This window comes from Haplochromis burtoni, unplaced genomic scaffold (genome assembly GCF_018398535.1).
Source record: "Haplochromis burtoni strain Fernald_Lab_line unplaced genomic scaffold, NCSU_Asbu1 Contig_598, whole genome shotgun sequence".
NCBI classification, from domain to species: Eukaryota; Metazoa; Chordata; class Actinopteri; order Cichliformes; family Cichlidae; genus Haplochromis; species Haplochromis burtoni.
The window spans coordinates 269,769-285,897 of record NW_024582959.1 but is presented as its reverse complement, the minus strand read 5'-3'; the positions used below and the strand labels follow the sequence as shown (position 1 = coordinate 285,897).

General features: G+C 42.0%; 1 protein-coding gene across 1 annotated transcript; it reads left to right on the top strand.

The window, feature by feature from the left end:
• The first annotated feature begins 5,921 nt into the window (after positions 1–5,921).
• On the top strand, positions 5,922–15,935 carry lmnb2 (lamin B2). Its single transcript, XM_005948423.3, has 13 exons — positions 5,922–6,359; positions 8,696–8,832; positions 8,973–9,129; positions 9,425–9,550; positions 9,707–9,805; positions 10,206–10,277; positions 10,371–10,496; positions 10,639–10,859; positions 11,031–11,268; positions 11,350–11,457; positions 12,194–12,313; positions 12,411–12,491; positions 13,534–15,935. Exons 1-13 carry the CDS (start codon positions 6,141–6,143, stop codon positions 13,567–13,569), a joined length of 1,740 nt encoding a protein of 579 aa, XP_005948485.1. The 5' UTR covers positions 5,922–6,140; the 3' UTR covers positions 13,570–15,935.
• Positions 15,936–16,129: the final 194 nt, after the last annotated feature.

Genomic DNA, 16,129 nt, shown 5'->3' with positions numbered 1-16,129 from the left:
CTGCCCGGGAAGAGAAAGCGTTTTTCATTTTAATGGGGTTTTCTCATTTCACTAATCTGTCTCTGGAATCAGTCTATGTACACTATGTTAAAGGTCGTTTTATTCCTAAAATGCATTTGGAGGTTAGAGGATGGTTAGAGGATGGAGGAGGCTGTGATGATGCACAGCTTTATCCTATGCAAAAGTGTTTCTAATCTTCACCGAGTTTGGTGCATCAGTATATAAAATCCATAGCTCTTAATATTCTAATACAAATACCATTGTTGTTTAGTGAGACTTTTGATTCTTCTTGCCCTAAATGTCTAAATGTTTTTTTCTATATACATTGAAGGAAATAATTATTCCCCTAGAAATCACTGTTGGTGAGTACAGTGAGATGCTTCTTGTAGTTGGTGGAAATGTGAACCAATAGATCCTTTGGGTTTTTTGGCTGCTGACACACAACTTCACACAGACAGACACACAGCTCCTCCTTACTAACAGCTGGATTAGCTAATGCTAATAACACTTAACAAAACGTAAGGAGAAAGTTCAGAGGTCAGCAAAGCTCCTGTTTTCAATAAAGTATTAAACAGTCTTCATGAATGTTAACCTGGCCGACACATATGGTAACATTAGCTGTTTAGTATTAGCATAGTCCAAAAGCAAACCAATCCCCCAAGACAACAAAAGGGGCATAGTCCAACACAAAAAGTTCAGAGGGCTAACCGCAGGTCCAACTTCGGCAATGGAACAGTTCAGGTAGGCAGCAACAATGGCGAAAGAGTTTTGGTGGCCAGCAACGTGCTGGCAGTGCAGATTGTGACTGAACTGGATGTGGCTTGGCAGATCATGGATGTGTAGGCCATAGCTTGGCAGGACATTGATGTGCAGACTGTCTCGCTCAGGCATGGCAGGTCGTGCACGGCAGGTCCAGGCAGTGCGCTGTCTTCCGGCTGGGGTGTGGCAGGTCCAGGTGGCACACAGATCTCCAGCTCGGTTGTGGCAGGTCATACGGTGTGCTGTCCTCCAACGTGGGTGCAGCATGTCCAGGCAGCGCGTTGACCTCCGGCTGAGGAGTGGCAGGTCAGATGGCGTGCTGTCCTCCAGGTTGGGCGTGGCATGTCAGGCACGGCAGGTCCAAACGGCACGCTGGCCTCTGGCTCAGGCATGGCAGATCCAGACGGTGCGTTGACCTCCAGCTCAGGTGCAGCATGTCCAGGCGGCACGTTGCCCTCCGGTTCAGGTGCGGCAGGTCCAGAAGGCGCGCTCTCCTCCAGGTGGGGTGTGGCAGGTCAGACGGCGTGATGTCCTCCAGCTTGGGTGCGGCAGATCCAGGTGGCACGTTGTCCTCCAGCTCAGCCGTGGCAGGTACAGGCAGCGCGTTGACCTCCGGCTCAGGCGCGGCAGGTCCAGAAGGCACGTTGTCTTCTGGTTTAGCCGCAGCAGGTCCAGGCAGCGCGTTGACCTCCGGCTGAGGAGTGGCAGGTCAGATGGCGTGCTGTCCTCCAGCTTGGGCATGGCAGGTCCAGGCAGTGCGTTTAACTCCAGGTTGGGCGTGGCATGTCAGGCACGGCAGGTCCAAACGGCACGCTGGCCTCTGGCTCAGGCATGGCAGATCCAGATGGTGCGTTGACCTCCAGCTCAGGTGCAGCATGTCCAGGCGGCGCGTTGACCTCCTCAGGTGCGGCAGGTCCAGAAGGCGCGCTGTCCTCCAGGTGGGGCATGGCAGGTCAGACGGCGTGATGTCCTCCAGCTTGGGTGCGGCAGATCCAGGTGGCACGTTGTCCTCCAGCTCAGCCGTGGCAGGTACAGGCAGCGCGTTGACCTCCGGCTCAGGCGCGGCAGGTGCAGAAGGCACGTTGTCCTCCGGCTCAGGCGCGGCAGGTCAGACGGTGCTCTGACCTCCTAACCAGTCCAAATGGCTTGCTGACCTCCAGCTCAGCTGCGGCAGATCCAGGTGGCGCGTTGACGTCCGTCCGGTGTATGGAAGTTTACCAGAAACCCACACACACAGACCAGTACCTCCTCTTTGACTCCCAACGCCCTCTGGGACACAAACTTGGAGTAATCAGGACCCTAAAACACTGGGCAGAAAATGTTCCCTCTAAACCAGAAGGGAAAAAGAGGGAACACACACTTGTAAAGAAAGCTCTTTTTTGATCATCAAATCAGCAAAGATGCACAGAAAAGAAGGTCAGACAGACAGGTCAACAGGACAACACTCGGCTGTCCATCTGCATCTTAAGGACAAAGGTCACTCTTTCGAGGATGCCGATGTTCACATTTTGGACAGATTAGACAGATTGTTTGAAAGAGGAGTGAAAGAAGCCATCTATGCCCATTGTGAACGACCATCTTTGAACAGAGCTGGTGGCTTATGACACCAGCTGTCTGCCATCTATAATCCAGTTTTGAGATTCCTTCCCAGACGGCTTCTAACTTAGAAGCAAAACCCAAGTTCACTGTTGCCGGTGGCCTAGCACAACAAACAGTACCTGTTTTAATGAGCTGACCAGGCCCAAAACACACAGTATCTGTGGCCACTGACCCCGAAATACACAGTAGCTGTGTAAGGCAGTGAGTTTATTTACAGTGATATAAAGTGAACAACAATAGGTGACAATCCTCGCACTGTGGGTCCATGCTGATTCTCCATGAATCCCACACAGTGCTCGTGTCCGTTGTGTGAATTGTGACAACTGCAATTCCCGCATTTGTACAGTGGCTGGGCTCCCATAACAAACTCTGTTTCCAACATCTCGAGGAAAACACACATACGTTGTTGATGTGGCAAGCTATGCACACACAAAGTTTTCACAAGCTAATGAATGAACTCAACATCCCAGCGCAGGCTGAAGCTCAGCCACACAGTTGTAGAGAGGCTGCTGACGAAGGCAATACACTGTAAAAAAAAAAAGGATTTTGGGGATTATTATATATTTTCAACTACCCTGCTAATCAGTTAATCTGGTTGAAAACATTCACAAAACAAATAAAAATGGTTCTAAAAAAAGCATTTCTGTTTTCTTTTCTCTTCTCTGAAAGTAAACTTCATGTTTTTGAAAATGACAAAATTGGTGAAAAAGATCAAATTGTTACATTAACAGAGTAATTATTGCAGTCCAATATCATCAGTCACGAATTTAGCATATTTGAATTACCTTTTTGGGGGGCTGCCATCTCCCCAGCCAGCATTTGCCTTGCTTTAAACTGTCTCATCTATAATTATTTATGATAAATAATCATGTCTTATTATAATATATAATAATAAGACAAGTGTGGAGTTAAAATGTTTCATCATCCAGTTCTGCAGAGAGTAGTACACTGTTCAAGGTATTGAGCCAACCTACATTTGAAGAGCTCCATACACCTTGATGTTTTAGAGTGAAGGGAATCATTTTGTACCTCGTTTGTGGTTTTGATAATGTCATTGATTAAAGATGTTGACATAATCATTGTTTGCCGTGTCTGAAAATAAAATCTGGTGTAAATCTAAAAATCCCTAAATATGTGGGGGCTAATTAGTTAAACTGATCATTTATTAGTAAATATTAAGTAGGTTTAACAACTGTGTACTCATAAATAATAAATTACTCCATTTCTATGAGTCTTTAGTTTCATAATCTACTTATGAGTGTTGGGCTTAAGGATGTGCACGACTGGTCGACTACCTGACTAATCGTCGCTATTTTCACTAGTTGGTACCAGACTTACTTGTTGTTTCATTATATTGTTAAAATTAGTGTGAATGCTGATTAATTATTTTCAGTGTAGAGATCATAATCTTTATTATTAATGTATTCCATATGTTTTGTGTAACCTTCAACTATGAGCCCTCTACTTTTCGACATGGGTGTTTGTCTTTTTCTCATTTCTAACATTTACCCACAAACCATAGTCAGCTTGGTCTATGGTTTGTGGGATAGGATTCACGCCTCTGCCATTAATCTCACCAAAGAGCAACCTCCTCCATCCAACTCTTCCACTGAGAACAAAATTAAAACAGCTCCCAAATTTTGTTTATAAATCAGAAGTGCAGGCTGTCTTTGCGCTGCCACCACATCTACATAATAAACTCTACAGAGTTAAAAAATATTTTTAGGATTTTCTAGGAGGCTGCTTATATTTCCATAAATGGACAATAACAAACAAACATAATTTGAGATTTTTGTTAAAAGTCTTGTTTAGTTTTTTTCAATAGAGGTAAATTCATGTTAATGGATTTGTGTTAATTTCATGTTCAGTATTTTCCATAAAAGCACAAGTTTATATTTAATGTGTCAATTAGTTATAATTTTGGCACTTACAAGCATTACTGTAATCCGATTACTTTTTTCAAGTAACACGTAAAGTAAGGGATTACTATTGCAAAAAAGTAATTATATTACTGTTACTTTCTCGTAAGTACGCTGTATTACTAAACTGTGATTTTGTTTGTGAGAATGTCTCATGACAATGACGTATGAGCGTGCGACATCTGTGGCAGCAACAGATGTGTGTTGCTGGAGAGAGTACGACCATGCAGCGTTTAAAGCTTGGAAGTACTGACATTACTTTGAGTTTGACTCTGAAAAAAAGTGACAAAAACCTTAGCGTCTGCTGTACACTCTGTGTGGGAAGAAAACCTCTTTCTACAGTGAAAAATTAAACTTCAAATCTGAGCAAACCCCCGGATCCCCCCATTGACATGAAAGCTGCGGCACCAGGAAAACCTCCACCGGCGCCACTCCTGCTAAACAGGTGAAAATAGATTTAAGAACAACAGGAGTTAGTGCCGCTGAATCTTTAATTTTATTTATTTTTTGCAGTGTTTTACTTTCATATATTTGAAATAGTGAGTGTAAACACAAAAAACCCCATTTTATTTTATATGCTGGAATATACAGGAAATTTCTTCAAGTCAAACACTATTGCATATCATTTAACTGCAATGCGTTAAAAGATTAAAATTAATAAAACAAGTTTTTAAAAGAGACTTCAATTTTATATGATGGATTATGCTCAAACAGTAGAATTATGTTGGGTTTCATGTTTTTAAAAAGTAACTAAGTAATAAGTAGCTAATTACTTTTGGAAATAAGTATTCAATAAAGTAACAGGATTACTTTTTTGGAGGAGTAATCAGTAATTAGCAAATAATTGCTATTTTCAAGTAACTTGAGCAACACTGCTTACAAGTGGGATAATTATGTAATAGAATGTTTTATATTTCTAGCGGTTGTTTTTGAATGCTGACATACTGTATAAAAAGATAAGATAAGATAAGATAAGATAGATCTTTATTGTCACTGTTACCAGATCAATGAAGCACAGTAGAACAATGAAACACACACTATGTTTGGCACTCACAGGAATATAAATATACTGTCATTTACCAGAATAACTGCTTCTATTTCTAAGCATACAGGAAAGGTGAAGTTTGGTTTTATGGCCTGACGTCACAGTCTTTATATGCCCCTGTGTAACCCTATCCTATTGCTATCATACGGAAGAGGATTAGGGCCACTGGAAAAAAAATCTGAGAAAAAAGTCAGAATTCTGACTTTAATCTCAGAATTCTGAGAAAAAAGTCAGAATTCTGAGATTAAAGTCAGAATTCTGAGAAAAAAAGTCAGAATTCTGAGAAAAAAGTCAGAATTCTGACTTTTTTCTCAGAATTCAGGAAAAGAAGAAAAAAAATACGTTCCCGCTTTTTTTTCCCCCAGTGGCCCTAATCCTCTTCAGTACTATCAAGTGTGAACAGTTCTTTCTGGTAATTTTTCGAGGGTTTTGGTGGGGAAGCTGTCCTTCATAATGTTAAAGTCACGGGACATTTTCGAAAAAAAACCTCAAAAGGTGCTTTTGTTTAGACAGGAGGTAATGCGTTACGTTACGCCCTTCCCGTACCTCTGCTTTCCCATCAGCCATTGCGGACAGGAAGTGTCCTCTGCTTTTGGCGCGGTCCTGACCGCGGCCATCTTGGAATCACATCACTGTGTAAAGCAAGCGTTCGAGACACTGCGTGGTCCTCCGGCTCATTGATTGCGATATCCTGGCGCTAACTATCAAGAGGAGCTGTTTTGCATCCCGATCTAACAAAGCCAGTAGATACAGTCATTTATTTTCTTTTGCTCGCTGAGTGCTCAGGAAAACTCGGGCAGAATTTTGAAGGAACCGCTATGGCGACTGCAAGCGCTACCCCAAGCCGTGAAGCTGGCCGGTCAGCGGCCTCCACTCCTCTCTCCCCGACTCGGATTTCTCGTTTACAGGAGAAACAGGAGTTGCAGCATCTGAACGACAGGCTGGCTGTGTACATCGATCGCGTGCGGGCGCTGGAATTGGAGAATGACCGGCTAATGGTCAAAGTGTCGGAAAAAGAAGAGGTGACTACGAGAGAGGTTAGTAAATGAAAATATTTCAGTAAACGTAATATCAGCACGTGATCCCTGTCGTAAAAATGTGTAACTGAAAAAAGGCTCGTGCGCGCACATATCTAGTCTTGAACGATAGGGAAAATCGCTCATTATAAGTCACGTTAATTATGCGGCGTAAAATGTGTAACTAACTGCGCTCACATACGGTAAACTCAGCTTCACTGGTGCCGTTGGCTTTGCATTGTTTGCCGTAATGATCCATACTGCATCTGTATTCAAATGTGACCGGACCGGAAGCACTGAGCGGGTGGGTCTGCGCGCCAATCTCTGCTCAGTGATTTTTTTTAAATTTTATTTTTATTTTTTTTTTAATGTATTTTTTGCATTTGTGAATTTGTCCGTTCATTTGACTTTGCCCCCCCCCCCCCCCCAAAAAAAGACAAAACAAAACAAAAAAACAAAACCAAAACTAAACAAAAAAAACAAAAAAACCCTACAGAATCCATTTTTGGGGAATTTTTTTTTTACCATAATGATTGATTTCCTTACCTGGATGATTGTATCAAGACAATTTTGCGCTTCATCAGATAAGCATCGATAGAACCTATCATGGGACAAAGGTGTTTGTTGTAATCTTGAATAGTTGTTACCCTAAAGTTAAAATTTTAACTTGTGCGTGGTTTCTATTTTATATGTGACCTTTGCATGATGTATGATTTCTGCTTCATCAAAAAACCCCAAAAACCCAACATATTTGAGTAATGGTAGATCTTGTAATCGTGCCAGATCCTTTATTTCTTCGTGCTGTGAGTCACTGTATGCTCACAGGTAGCAACCCTGTAATGGAACTGCTTCTTAAAGGAACTACTATTTCGACACTTGACCTACAACAGATAAATTTTGGTTTTGTAGTGTTTCTACTGGAGTTATAGCAGGTGGTGTTGCAAAGACACGTTGTTGCCCATAGCAGCATCAATTTCCTGTTTTTCTTGTAACGTAGCAACCCCAATCAACACAGCGATGAACGCACGCAATAACCACATTCGTGAAAAATTGGCCTTGTCCACCCTTTTTACACTTTCATATACTATGTTCCAAAGTTCCTAATTTTATAACGAGTAAAGGAGAGCCCCTAAACGTGTTCTTTTATGTTAGCAATCACTCAGTGGATCACTCAATGCTACCTTTTTCTGCACACTAGCCTTATGATTTTATTGGTTGGCATGCCTAGTGCTAACTGAATTAACAAGCCTGCGTTTGTGACTGTTTTCTGCTGTTTTGTTGCTGTTGTTGTTTGTTTGTTTGTTTTTTTTAAAAAAAAAACAGGAGTCATTTTTGTTGTACTGCAGGTATTAGGGAGTAGTTACCAATGTGGCTAACACTGACAGGGTTGCTACTTAATAATGTAATATAAATTCTAAAAATGTTATTTTAAATTCCAGTGACACTAAGGTAATTTAAAAAAAAAAAAAAAAAGGTAAATTAGATCATAACCAGGCAAGTTTAAAAAAAATAATAATAATAATAATTCTGGATCCAGTAGAAGTGTGACGTGCTTGCTGACATTTTTGGAAAGTCTTAAATCCCAAACCTCTCTCCATTGTGTGAATGGTTGTACCAGTCTTCCTTGCTTTGTTCTGTCTTCTTTTTCTTCGCCTTTTTTGCCACTGGTGAAGCAATGTGCGATGGTTGGTTTCTATAGGTTTTATAGATGCCCATGAAGTACTTAAGAGGTATTTTTTGCTCAAATGCTAATGTACTTCCTCTTTGTTGTTAGTTGAATCTTATTTAGACTCGGAAAGTCCACTGTGGTGGCAGCAGTGAAAGGAAAGCTTTAAGGCTATTTTCAGACAGTAATTACTTTTGTTACATCTTAACATTATATATGGTTACTGAAAACGTCACACAGTGTGTGTAGTTGTGGTAGTTGGATCTATTCATTCAGAATAATTGATACTGAATGAAATTAGTAGGTCAGCTGGAAACAGCTGCTCTGTTGAATTTAACACTGCCCCCAGTGCTTGACTGAAAGAGTTTTATTTATTTATCTTTTTCAATTCATTATTTATTCAGATAAAATTCAAACGGGAACAAATTTAATTTTAAGACATAATAATGGAGCCACGGTGTATATTTAGTTTAGTGTATGTTCCTGTAATAATCCTCTGTCTGATTAAAAGAAAAGAAAGGAGAGAAAAAAGAAATGGGTTGGGGTTTTTTGTTTTTTGTTTTTTAAGGTGAACTTTAGAAACATGTCCTTCTGTTGTAATATGCAACCACTCGGAAGACTTTACATTCTGGAACAGTCAGTAGTGTTTGTTTTCTTCACCAGGTAATGTGTTTTGCATCCCTCTCTTTAGGTAACAGGCCTAAAGGCTCTGTATGAGGCAGAGTTGGCTGATGCTCGGCGAGTTTTGGATGAAACTGCTAGAGAGAGAGCCAGGCTCCAGATAGATCTGGGCAAGGCTCAGGCTGACCTGGAAGAAGCTACACGCAGGTAACGCCTTATCAAATACTTTTTTTAAATTTGAAATCATGTTAACGTGGCTAAAGATTTTGGATGTTTGCTTGTAAGGGCCATTAAGTGACCACTTAAAGATATTAATTGTGTTCTGCCTCCTTGTTTATTTGTTCCAGTATAAAGAAAAAGGATGGTGATCTTGCTGCAGCAATGTCCAGGGCCAGTGGTTTGGAAGCCCAGCTGAATAAGAATGAAGCAGCTCTTTCAACAGCTCTAAGCCAAAATGCTGCTCTGAGCTCTGAGCTAGCTGATGTCAAGAGCCTGCTGGCCAAGGTGGGAAAGATGCGAGATGTTTAGTAAAAAAATGAAGCCAGAAAAAGAAATATCTAGAAATGGTTGAATAATTAGAAATGATAATATATGATCACCACAATACTTTAATCGTGATTGATATTACAATTTTGTTTACCTTTTTATTTGGGTATTATGTCCCCAAAAGTAAATGTTTCATTTACTTTTTGTATGCCAGACTAACATAACAAATGTTCTCTGCTTGGTCATGAAGAGCCAGCCAATCAGCCTAATGTTGTCCATGTGCTAATAAATGTCCCGGTCTTATGATGTGTAGGCAGAGGACAGCCATGCTGTTGGTAAACGCCAGCTGGAGGCAGAGACACTGATGCGTGTGGACTTGGAGAATCGCTGTCAGTCACTGAGTGAAGAGCTGGAGTTCAGGAAGACTATGTTTGATGAGGTAAGGGTTGTGTCGTAAATACTGTGCCTGTGCACAAGACTGCCATAAAGTTTGCATAATCAGATTTCTTTCCCTCTCTATTTTAACGTAGCAAAGTTTTTGGGTTTTCTTTGGGTGACGTTTCTCTGTTACACTTCACTCACTCCTTGTGCTCAGGAGGTGCGCGAGTCTCGCCGTCGACATGAGCAGAGAATAGTGGAGGTGGACTCTGGAGTCAGACAGGACTATGAGTTCAAACTGGCACAAGCTTTACAGGTATGATTTCATTTCTGATGTTGCCGTGTCTGTGGCTGCTACAATCCAGTATATTTACAGGTACAGTTGTGTCATTGAAAAACAAATGTTATCATACAAATAATAAAGGCATTTTTAGTATCAGTCAGTCTTTAGCTCTTTTTTGCCTGTGGCACCATGCGCACATGCACAGGAGCATGCTGGTTGGCTCTGACTGTAAAATGCTGCACAATTTCACATTGCGTGCTAGGACTTGTTAATTTTCTCTGTAACCATTTTGGCAAGTATATTATGTATATATTATTATGTCTGTACTGTGTTTGTGTTGATGCTAAATTTCACCTACACATCTGTGTCAGCACTGCTCAGCAGGCTTTCTGTTGAGAATGAATGTTAATCAGACTTGTGTGATCCCAACCAGGACCTGCGGAGGCAACATGATGCGCAAGTCTCTATTTATAAGGAAGAACTGGAGCAAACGTTTCAGGCCAAGGTGAAAGACACATGTTTGTCTTTTCCCCTTTTCTTTCTTTTTGTTTTATGCTCCTTGTGTTCAAATATGCTATCTGTCTCGTTCTGGCTGCAGTTGGATAATGCCAAAGTGTCCTCTGAGATTAATGACAAGGCAATGAGCTCAGCCAGGGAGGAGCTGCAGGAGTCTCGTACCAGAATAGAGAGCCTTGGGTACCAGCTCAGCGCCCTGCAGAAACAGGTGTGGCCTTATGGACACCAGTACACCCAAATGGAGACCTCTCCTACAGCTTCCACACTTTAAATCCCTTAAACAGCTCAGGATTTCTGGTGGTTTGCTATTTGGTTTTAATTGAGTGGTGTCTGCATGTTTGCTTTTGTAGGTGGCTGCCTCAGAAGATCGTATAAGAGAGTTGGAAGAAATTCTGTCGTCTGAGCGAGACAAGCACCGCCGTGCCATCGAAGCAAAAGAACAAGAAATGGCTGAACTGAGAGACCGGATGAATGCTCAGCTCAGTGAATACCAGGAGCTGCTGGATGTGAAGCTGGCTCTGGATATGGAGATCAATGCATACAGGAAACTGCTGGAGGGAGAGGAACACAGGTGCACATGTTTTATCAAGTACTTTATCATGAGGATGCCATCAGAGCCAGTACTTACTGTAGGCACCGTGGGTAGGATGTGTGGAAAGTGATACTTGGATCAGATTGGGCTGTTGGGATCGTTGCAACAGCATTGATTCCAACAGCATCGTTTTCTCCTCCTGTTTTTTAGACTGAAGCTGTCCCCCAGCCCGTCTTCCCGAGTCACAGTGTCCAGATTAACAGGATCTTCATCCTCCCGCTCCTCTAAGAGGAAGAGAGCGGAAGCAGAGGTTAGGGAGATGCCCGAGATTGGAAGAGGAGAGGAGCAGTTGCTGGTGTCAGAAGAGGCTACGGCTACTGGAGCCGTCACCATATCACCGACTGACATGGATGGAAACGCAGTCACACTCATCAACGATACTGAGCAGGTGTGTTAGGTGAAATTTTATATTGTGTCTCCTTTTCTGAACAAAGCGCACTTCTGTATTAAGGCTCCTCATGTCTTGCAGGACCAGCCTCTGGGCAACTGGAGATTGAAGAGACAGGTTGACAATGGGGAAGAAATCATCTACAAGTTCTCACCAAAATACGTCCTGAAAGCTGGGCAGTCTGTCACTGTGAGTAGATTGCGTATGGTTGCATGACCCTAAACGATCAGACACGTATAGACACACATGTAGTGGAGGTGAGACAGGAACACTGATAAAGAGCCCACCAGCAAAGATCATTTGGCCTGTAGCAGCCATCCTCCCTCTCCCTCTGTGCTGAATGTGCTGCCACCCACTGGTGGTCTCATGCTACTAGTATTTGACAAGGACACCAAGAGAAAAATCAGTCGTGAGGGATAAGGAGGGAGGTCTGCGGCCTCCAACTGCTAAACCCTCTGGGGCAGGGCTGCCCAATCCCAGTCCTCGAGAGCTACTATCCTGCAGCTTTTAGATGCATCCCTACTCCAACACAGCTGAATCAAATGGTTTGATTACCTCTTCAGCATGCCATCATGTTTGGCAAAGGCCTGATAACAAGCCATTCATTTGATTCGGGTGTGTGGGAACAAGGATGCATCTAAAAGCTGCAGGACGGTAGCTCTCGAGGACCGGGATTGGGCAGCCCTGCTCTGGGGCATTGACTTGTTGTCTCTCCAGTGCACCTGTTGTCATTGATTTGCACCTGTGCAGGTGAAATGGATTCCCAGCGGCTCAGACTTCCTACCTGGACAGACTGATATTTCTCAAGATTAACAGACTGTACTGTGATGATCATGCTGTGTAATATTGTAAGAATGTAATATGTGAAGCTGTATGTTATACTGTATGTTGTAAACAGCTTTTTTTGTTGTTTACCTGCACCTAGGTGTGGTCTGCCGATGCTGGTATGGCTCACAGTCCTCCAACTGACTTGCTGTGGAAAAGCCAGGCTTCCTGGGGCACAGGAAATGACATAGTTACCTCTTTGGTCAATGCTGATGGCGAGGTAAAGACGTCCGTGCATAGCCAACTAAACCAGTTTCCTTTGCTTGAAATTCGTACATGGTTTTTATTTTTTGAGTCATGTGGTGTTTGTCTCACAGGAGGTGGCCAGGAGGACTGTAACCAACACTCAGGTGGATGTAGATGATGTTGATGGCGAGGAGGAGACAGTGGCACAAACGGTACACTTGGCCAACAATTTTTCTTTTTCTTTACCTTTTTGGTAAAACTTTTTGTTTGGCTCGGTGTAAAGGAGCAGGGCTGTCACTGCAGTTAGATTAGATGTTAAGAAAACTGAGCTCATTTTGACTCGATGGCAGCAGCAGGTAGCAGAGCAGTTGGACAAAGTCAATAAAAGGTTGATGAAGTAAGTGATACTAAAAAGAAAGAGCTGGAGGAACATTTAGCAGCCACTTAGGTTAATTGGCAACATGTGAGTCACATGACGGGGTCTAAAAGAGCATCTTAGAGAGGCAGAGGTTCACCGTTCTGCAGAAAACTGCGTCTACAAATTGTTTTTCAGAATGTCTCTGAATGTAAACATGTGAAGACTTTGAGTAATTCATCATCTGTAGTTCATAATATCATCATTGTTGGATATCTGCATCACCAGTCCCTTAAAACGGGCATGATTGTGTGGTGGAAATCAGTGCATGGGTTCAGGATCAGTGTGTGAACACAGCTCGGCGTTCCCTCCACAGATGCAGGTTGGGGCTCTGTCATGCAAAGAGGCAGCCACATGGGAGTGTGATCCATAGACACCGCTGTCTTCTCTGGACCAAAGCCAGTTTAAGATAGACTGAGGCAAAGTGGGGAAACTGCTGAGGTCATATTAATCAAAATCAGTGCCTATGGAAGTGGCAGTTTGCACCAAAAAAACAGGACAAAGCAGGGTCAGAACTGCTGAGCAGCTGGAATCCTCTAACAGAGAAGAATGGGACACATTCCTCTTCCACAAGTCCAACAGCTGCTCTCCTCAAGTCCCACACACTTGTGGGTTGCTGCGCCAACGTATTTCTGACGTGTGGCTGCGATCACATTCAAAATGAGCTCATAGTTTTCATAACATGTTTATTTACTGAGGTTAAACAGTGTAGAACACATGGTCTGTCTCAGTCAGCACCTGTTGTAGGCTGTTGGATGGAGTCAGTCTTTGGAACTTGTACATCTGTACTGCTACACATGGAAGTCTCCCAATAACAAACCTTTTTGTTTCTCCTACAGGGCAAAGTGTCGTCCAGAGAGTGTGCCATCATGTGAAGCCTTCCTCATGAGTAGATGGCTTTTACCCTTTATATACTACTTTTTTCTTCTAGAGCCATTCAGATATGATCCTGTCCATTGCCTCATTATTTGATGTTTTTACTATTCAAGATCATTTTTGTATAATGGACTTGGTTTTTATAGCTTTCCATATTTCTGCACCTACTTTAATGAGTCAATAAAAATTAGTCAGACGCCAGCAACGATGGATTAGATATGATGGATCCCAACTCCTAAGCACAACAGAACATGGTATATAGACACTATATATGGTATATATACTATATATAGCCTATATGCTATGTACACCCGCTGTATACTGGGTGTGTACTGGGTAAAATGCATCTGTTATCAAACCCCTTGTGAGATCAGGGCCTTTCTGAATGTGTTTCTAACTTTAACATTTATTGCGTGGATACTCATGTTTGTCTGCTGCATGTTTTCTTAGTATTTTTTGAAGTCTTCCTTTCACTTGCATCCAAATGCAAATGAAACGATACATTCTTGTTCAGTTACCTTGGATTTCCCTATTCAAAAGGTGGTTTGCAAATTGACCGGATCCAGTTCTTCTACTTTGGGCTCAATCTAACCACCTCTGACCTTTGAGGTACACTAGGTTGATACTTGACCTTCTGGTCACAACCTAGAACTCTTTGTGACTATGCTCCGTACTTTTCTCTTCCTTATTTCTTCAAAGGTGAAGATAAAACGTTCTTAGATTTCTGAAAACTAAAAGCAGCCTCCTTTTTTTTTGTTAAATGTGGCTCCCAGTTGAGCTGCAGACCGAAATCCATAAAGCCAGGAAAAAACACAAGACAACTGCCAAACCTAAAATCACGTAGCTCTCCCGTCTGTGTTCTTACGACCCTCAACAAGACTAGCATGGTCAGAATTATGTGATGCATGTGAACCCTGCTTTCTTGGGGAAATGTGCTTTGTTGAACTCAGTCCTATCCACACCTAAAAGAGCTGCGAGTGCTCCAAAGCAGCTGTGTAAACCCTGACAGCAGACCCAGAGGAAGTCCAGGGCCCTCACACCGCTCCATTACAGTATTTGAATGTTCTTATTTAGCTCTTATTTTTTGAATTACACTGCAACTTGTTGCCTAGACTGGCTTTATTTGTTGCTAATAGTTTTTTGTAGAGATTTTCTTAGTGAGGCCAGCACTTTTTTTTTGACCAAAAAACACTAGTGGTTCATTTCGACTGGCAACGCTTCTGTTAGCAGATGCGTGTCTATGCTGCCCGTGTGTAGTCTGCAGAGGAAGAAATCTGCACTTGTAACAAAAACTGACTGATGCCTCCAGAGAACCAATGAAACTAAACTTCAGAACAATAATAGAACACTTATTACAAGTGCTGACATTGTAGGGTGGGTGGCGTTTTCTTACAGTCTGCTGTTCTGCCTCTTGTTGCCGTTTTCAGTTTTCATTCGACAAAGTTGGAGAACTAACTGGTGCTTCTCAGACTTGCTAAATGTTGCGTCTCTGAGCCAAAACACTCATCCCAGAAACAGGACGTATGTGTACAGACAGGATATTGGACTCATCTAACCAACATGCCAGGCTGTTAATAAACACCTGGATCTGCAGAGTGGAGCTGAGGCTTTAGGGTTTAGGAACATTTACCATGCAGCGGCCAGTTTTTCTTTGCTTGGGTTTGTTCTTCTTTGGACAGTGCAGTGTCAATTGGATTAGGTTAGATGATGAAATTAAAGTTAAAGCTTTCTCAATCCGAAACCTAAAACTGACAAACTTTTTGAAGTGTGTGGGATAAATGATGGAAGTAAGATTCCTGTTTCCTCAGACTTTTGCAGGTCTGACGTGATATTTCGAGTACACTGTCTCCGTCTGTACTCTGTTTCTGACTTGAGCACACTGTATGAGTTTTTCTCATACCTGCTGTGTGTTATTGTGGAAGCGGCTCTCTCGTGTGTTTGTGTTGTGTGATTTACTAGTTCTATGTAATCAGTTTAACTTTTTTTTATGTGTGTACAATTCTTAGATTGGCTCTGGTAGGGTTTTTGTGACTTAATGAAACTGGGAAACTCGACTTATATTTCAGGGTCCATGTAAAAAATAAACAAAAAAATTACCTAAACACTATTCCTGTAGTGTTCCACTAAAAAGTCAAAAGGCTTCACTTCATACGAACAGTTAATATAAAATGTTTTGATTTCTATTGGGAGAAAGCACCAGTTGCTTTACTAATAACTGAAAAGTAACCAACATTGATGACAACAGAAGTCCGAAAAACCGGAGAAATGCTATTATTCATGTAGGGGTTATGGCATGTATTGTCTGTTTTATCTATGATTTTCTGTCAAGCTACTTTTTGTACACTTAATAAATGTTTTACACATATGTATTTGGTATCAAGAGTCTTCTATGTGCATACAAATCATTAATATTAGTGGGGTGAGGCGTGTTTATAAAGAATGTCTTGAACAGACATCATTTGATAGCTCCTCAGTAAAAACAATATGAGTCAAATAATGGCCTTTGAGGAACTTGTGACAGTTACTGCTGCTGTTTATCTGACAGACTCTGCAGAGTCC

What these genes read in the sequence shown, in the direction of transcription:
- lmnb2 (XM_005948423.3), top strand. Translation starts at nt 6,141, where the DNA reads ATGGCGACTGCAAGCGCTACCCCAAGCCGTGAAGCTGGCCGGTCAGCG. An exon ending in CTGGAAGAAGCTACACGCAG is followed by an intron (nt 8,833 to 8,972) that starts GTAACGCCTTAT and finishes TATTTGTTCCAG; the next exon opens with TATAAAGAAAAAGGATGGTG. An exon ending in AAGCTGGGCAGTCTGTCACT is followed by an intron (nt 11,458 to 12,193) that starts GTGAGTAGATTG and finishes ACCTGCACCTAG; the next exon opens with GTGTGGTCTGCCGATGCTGG.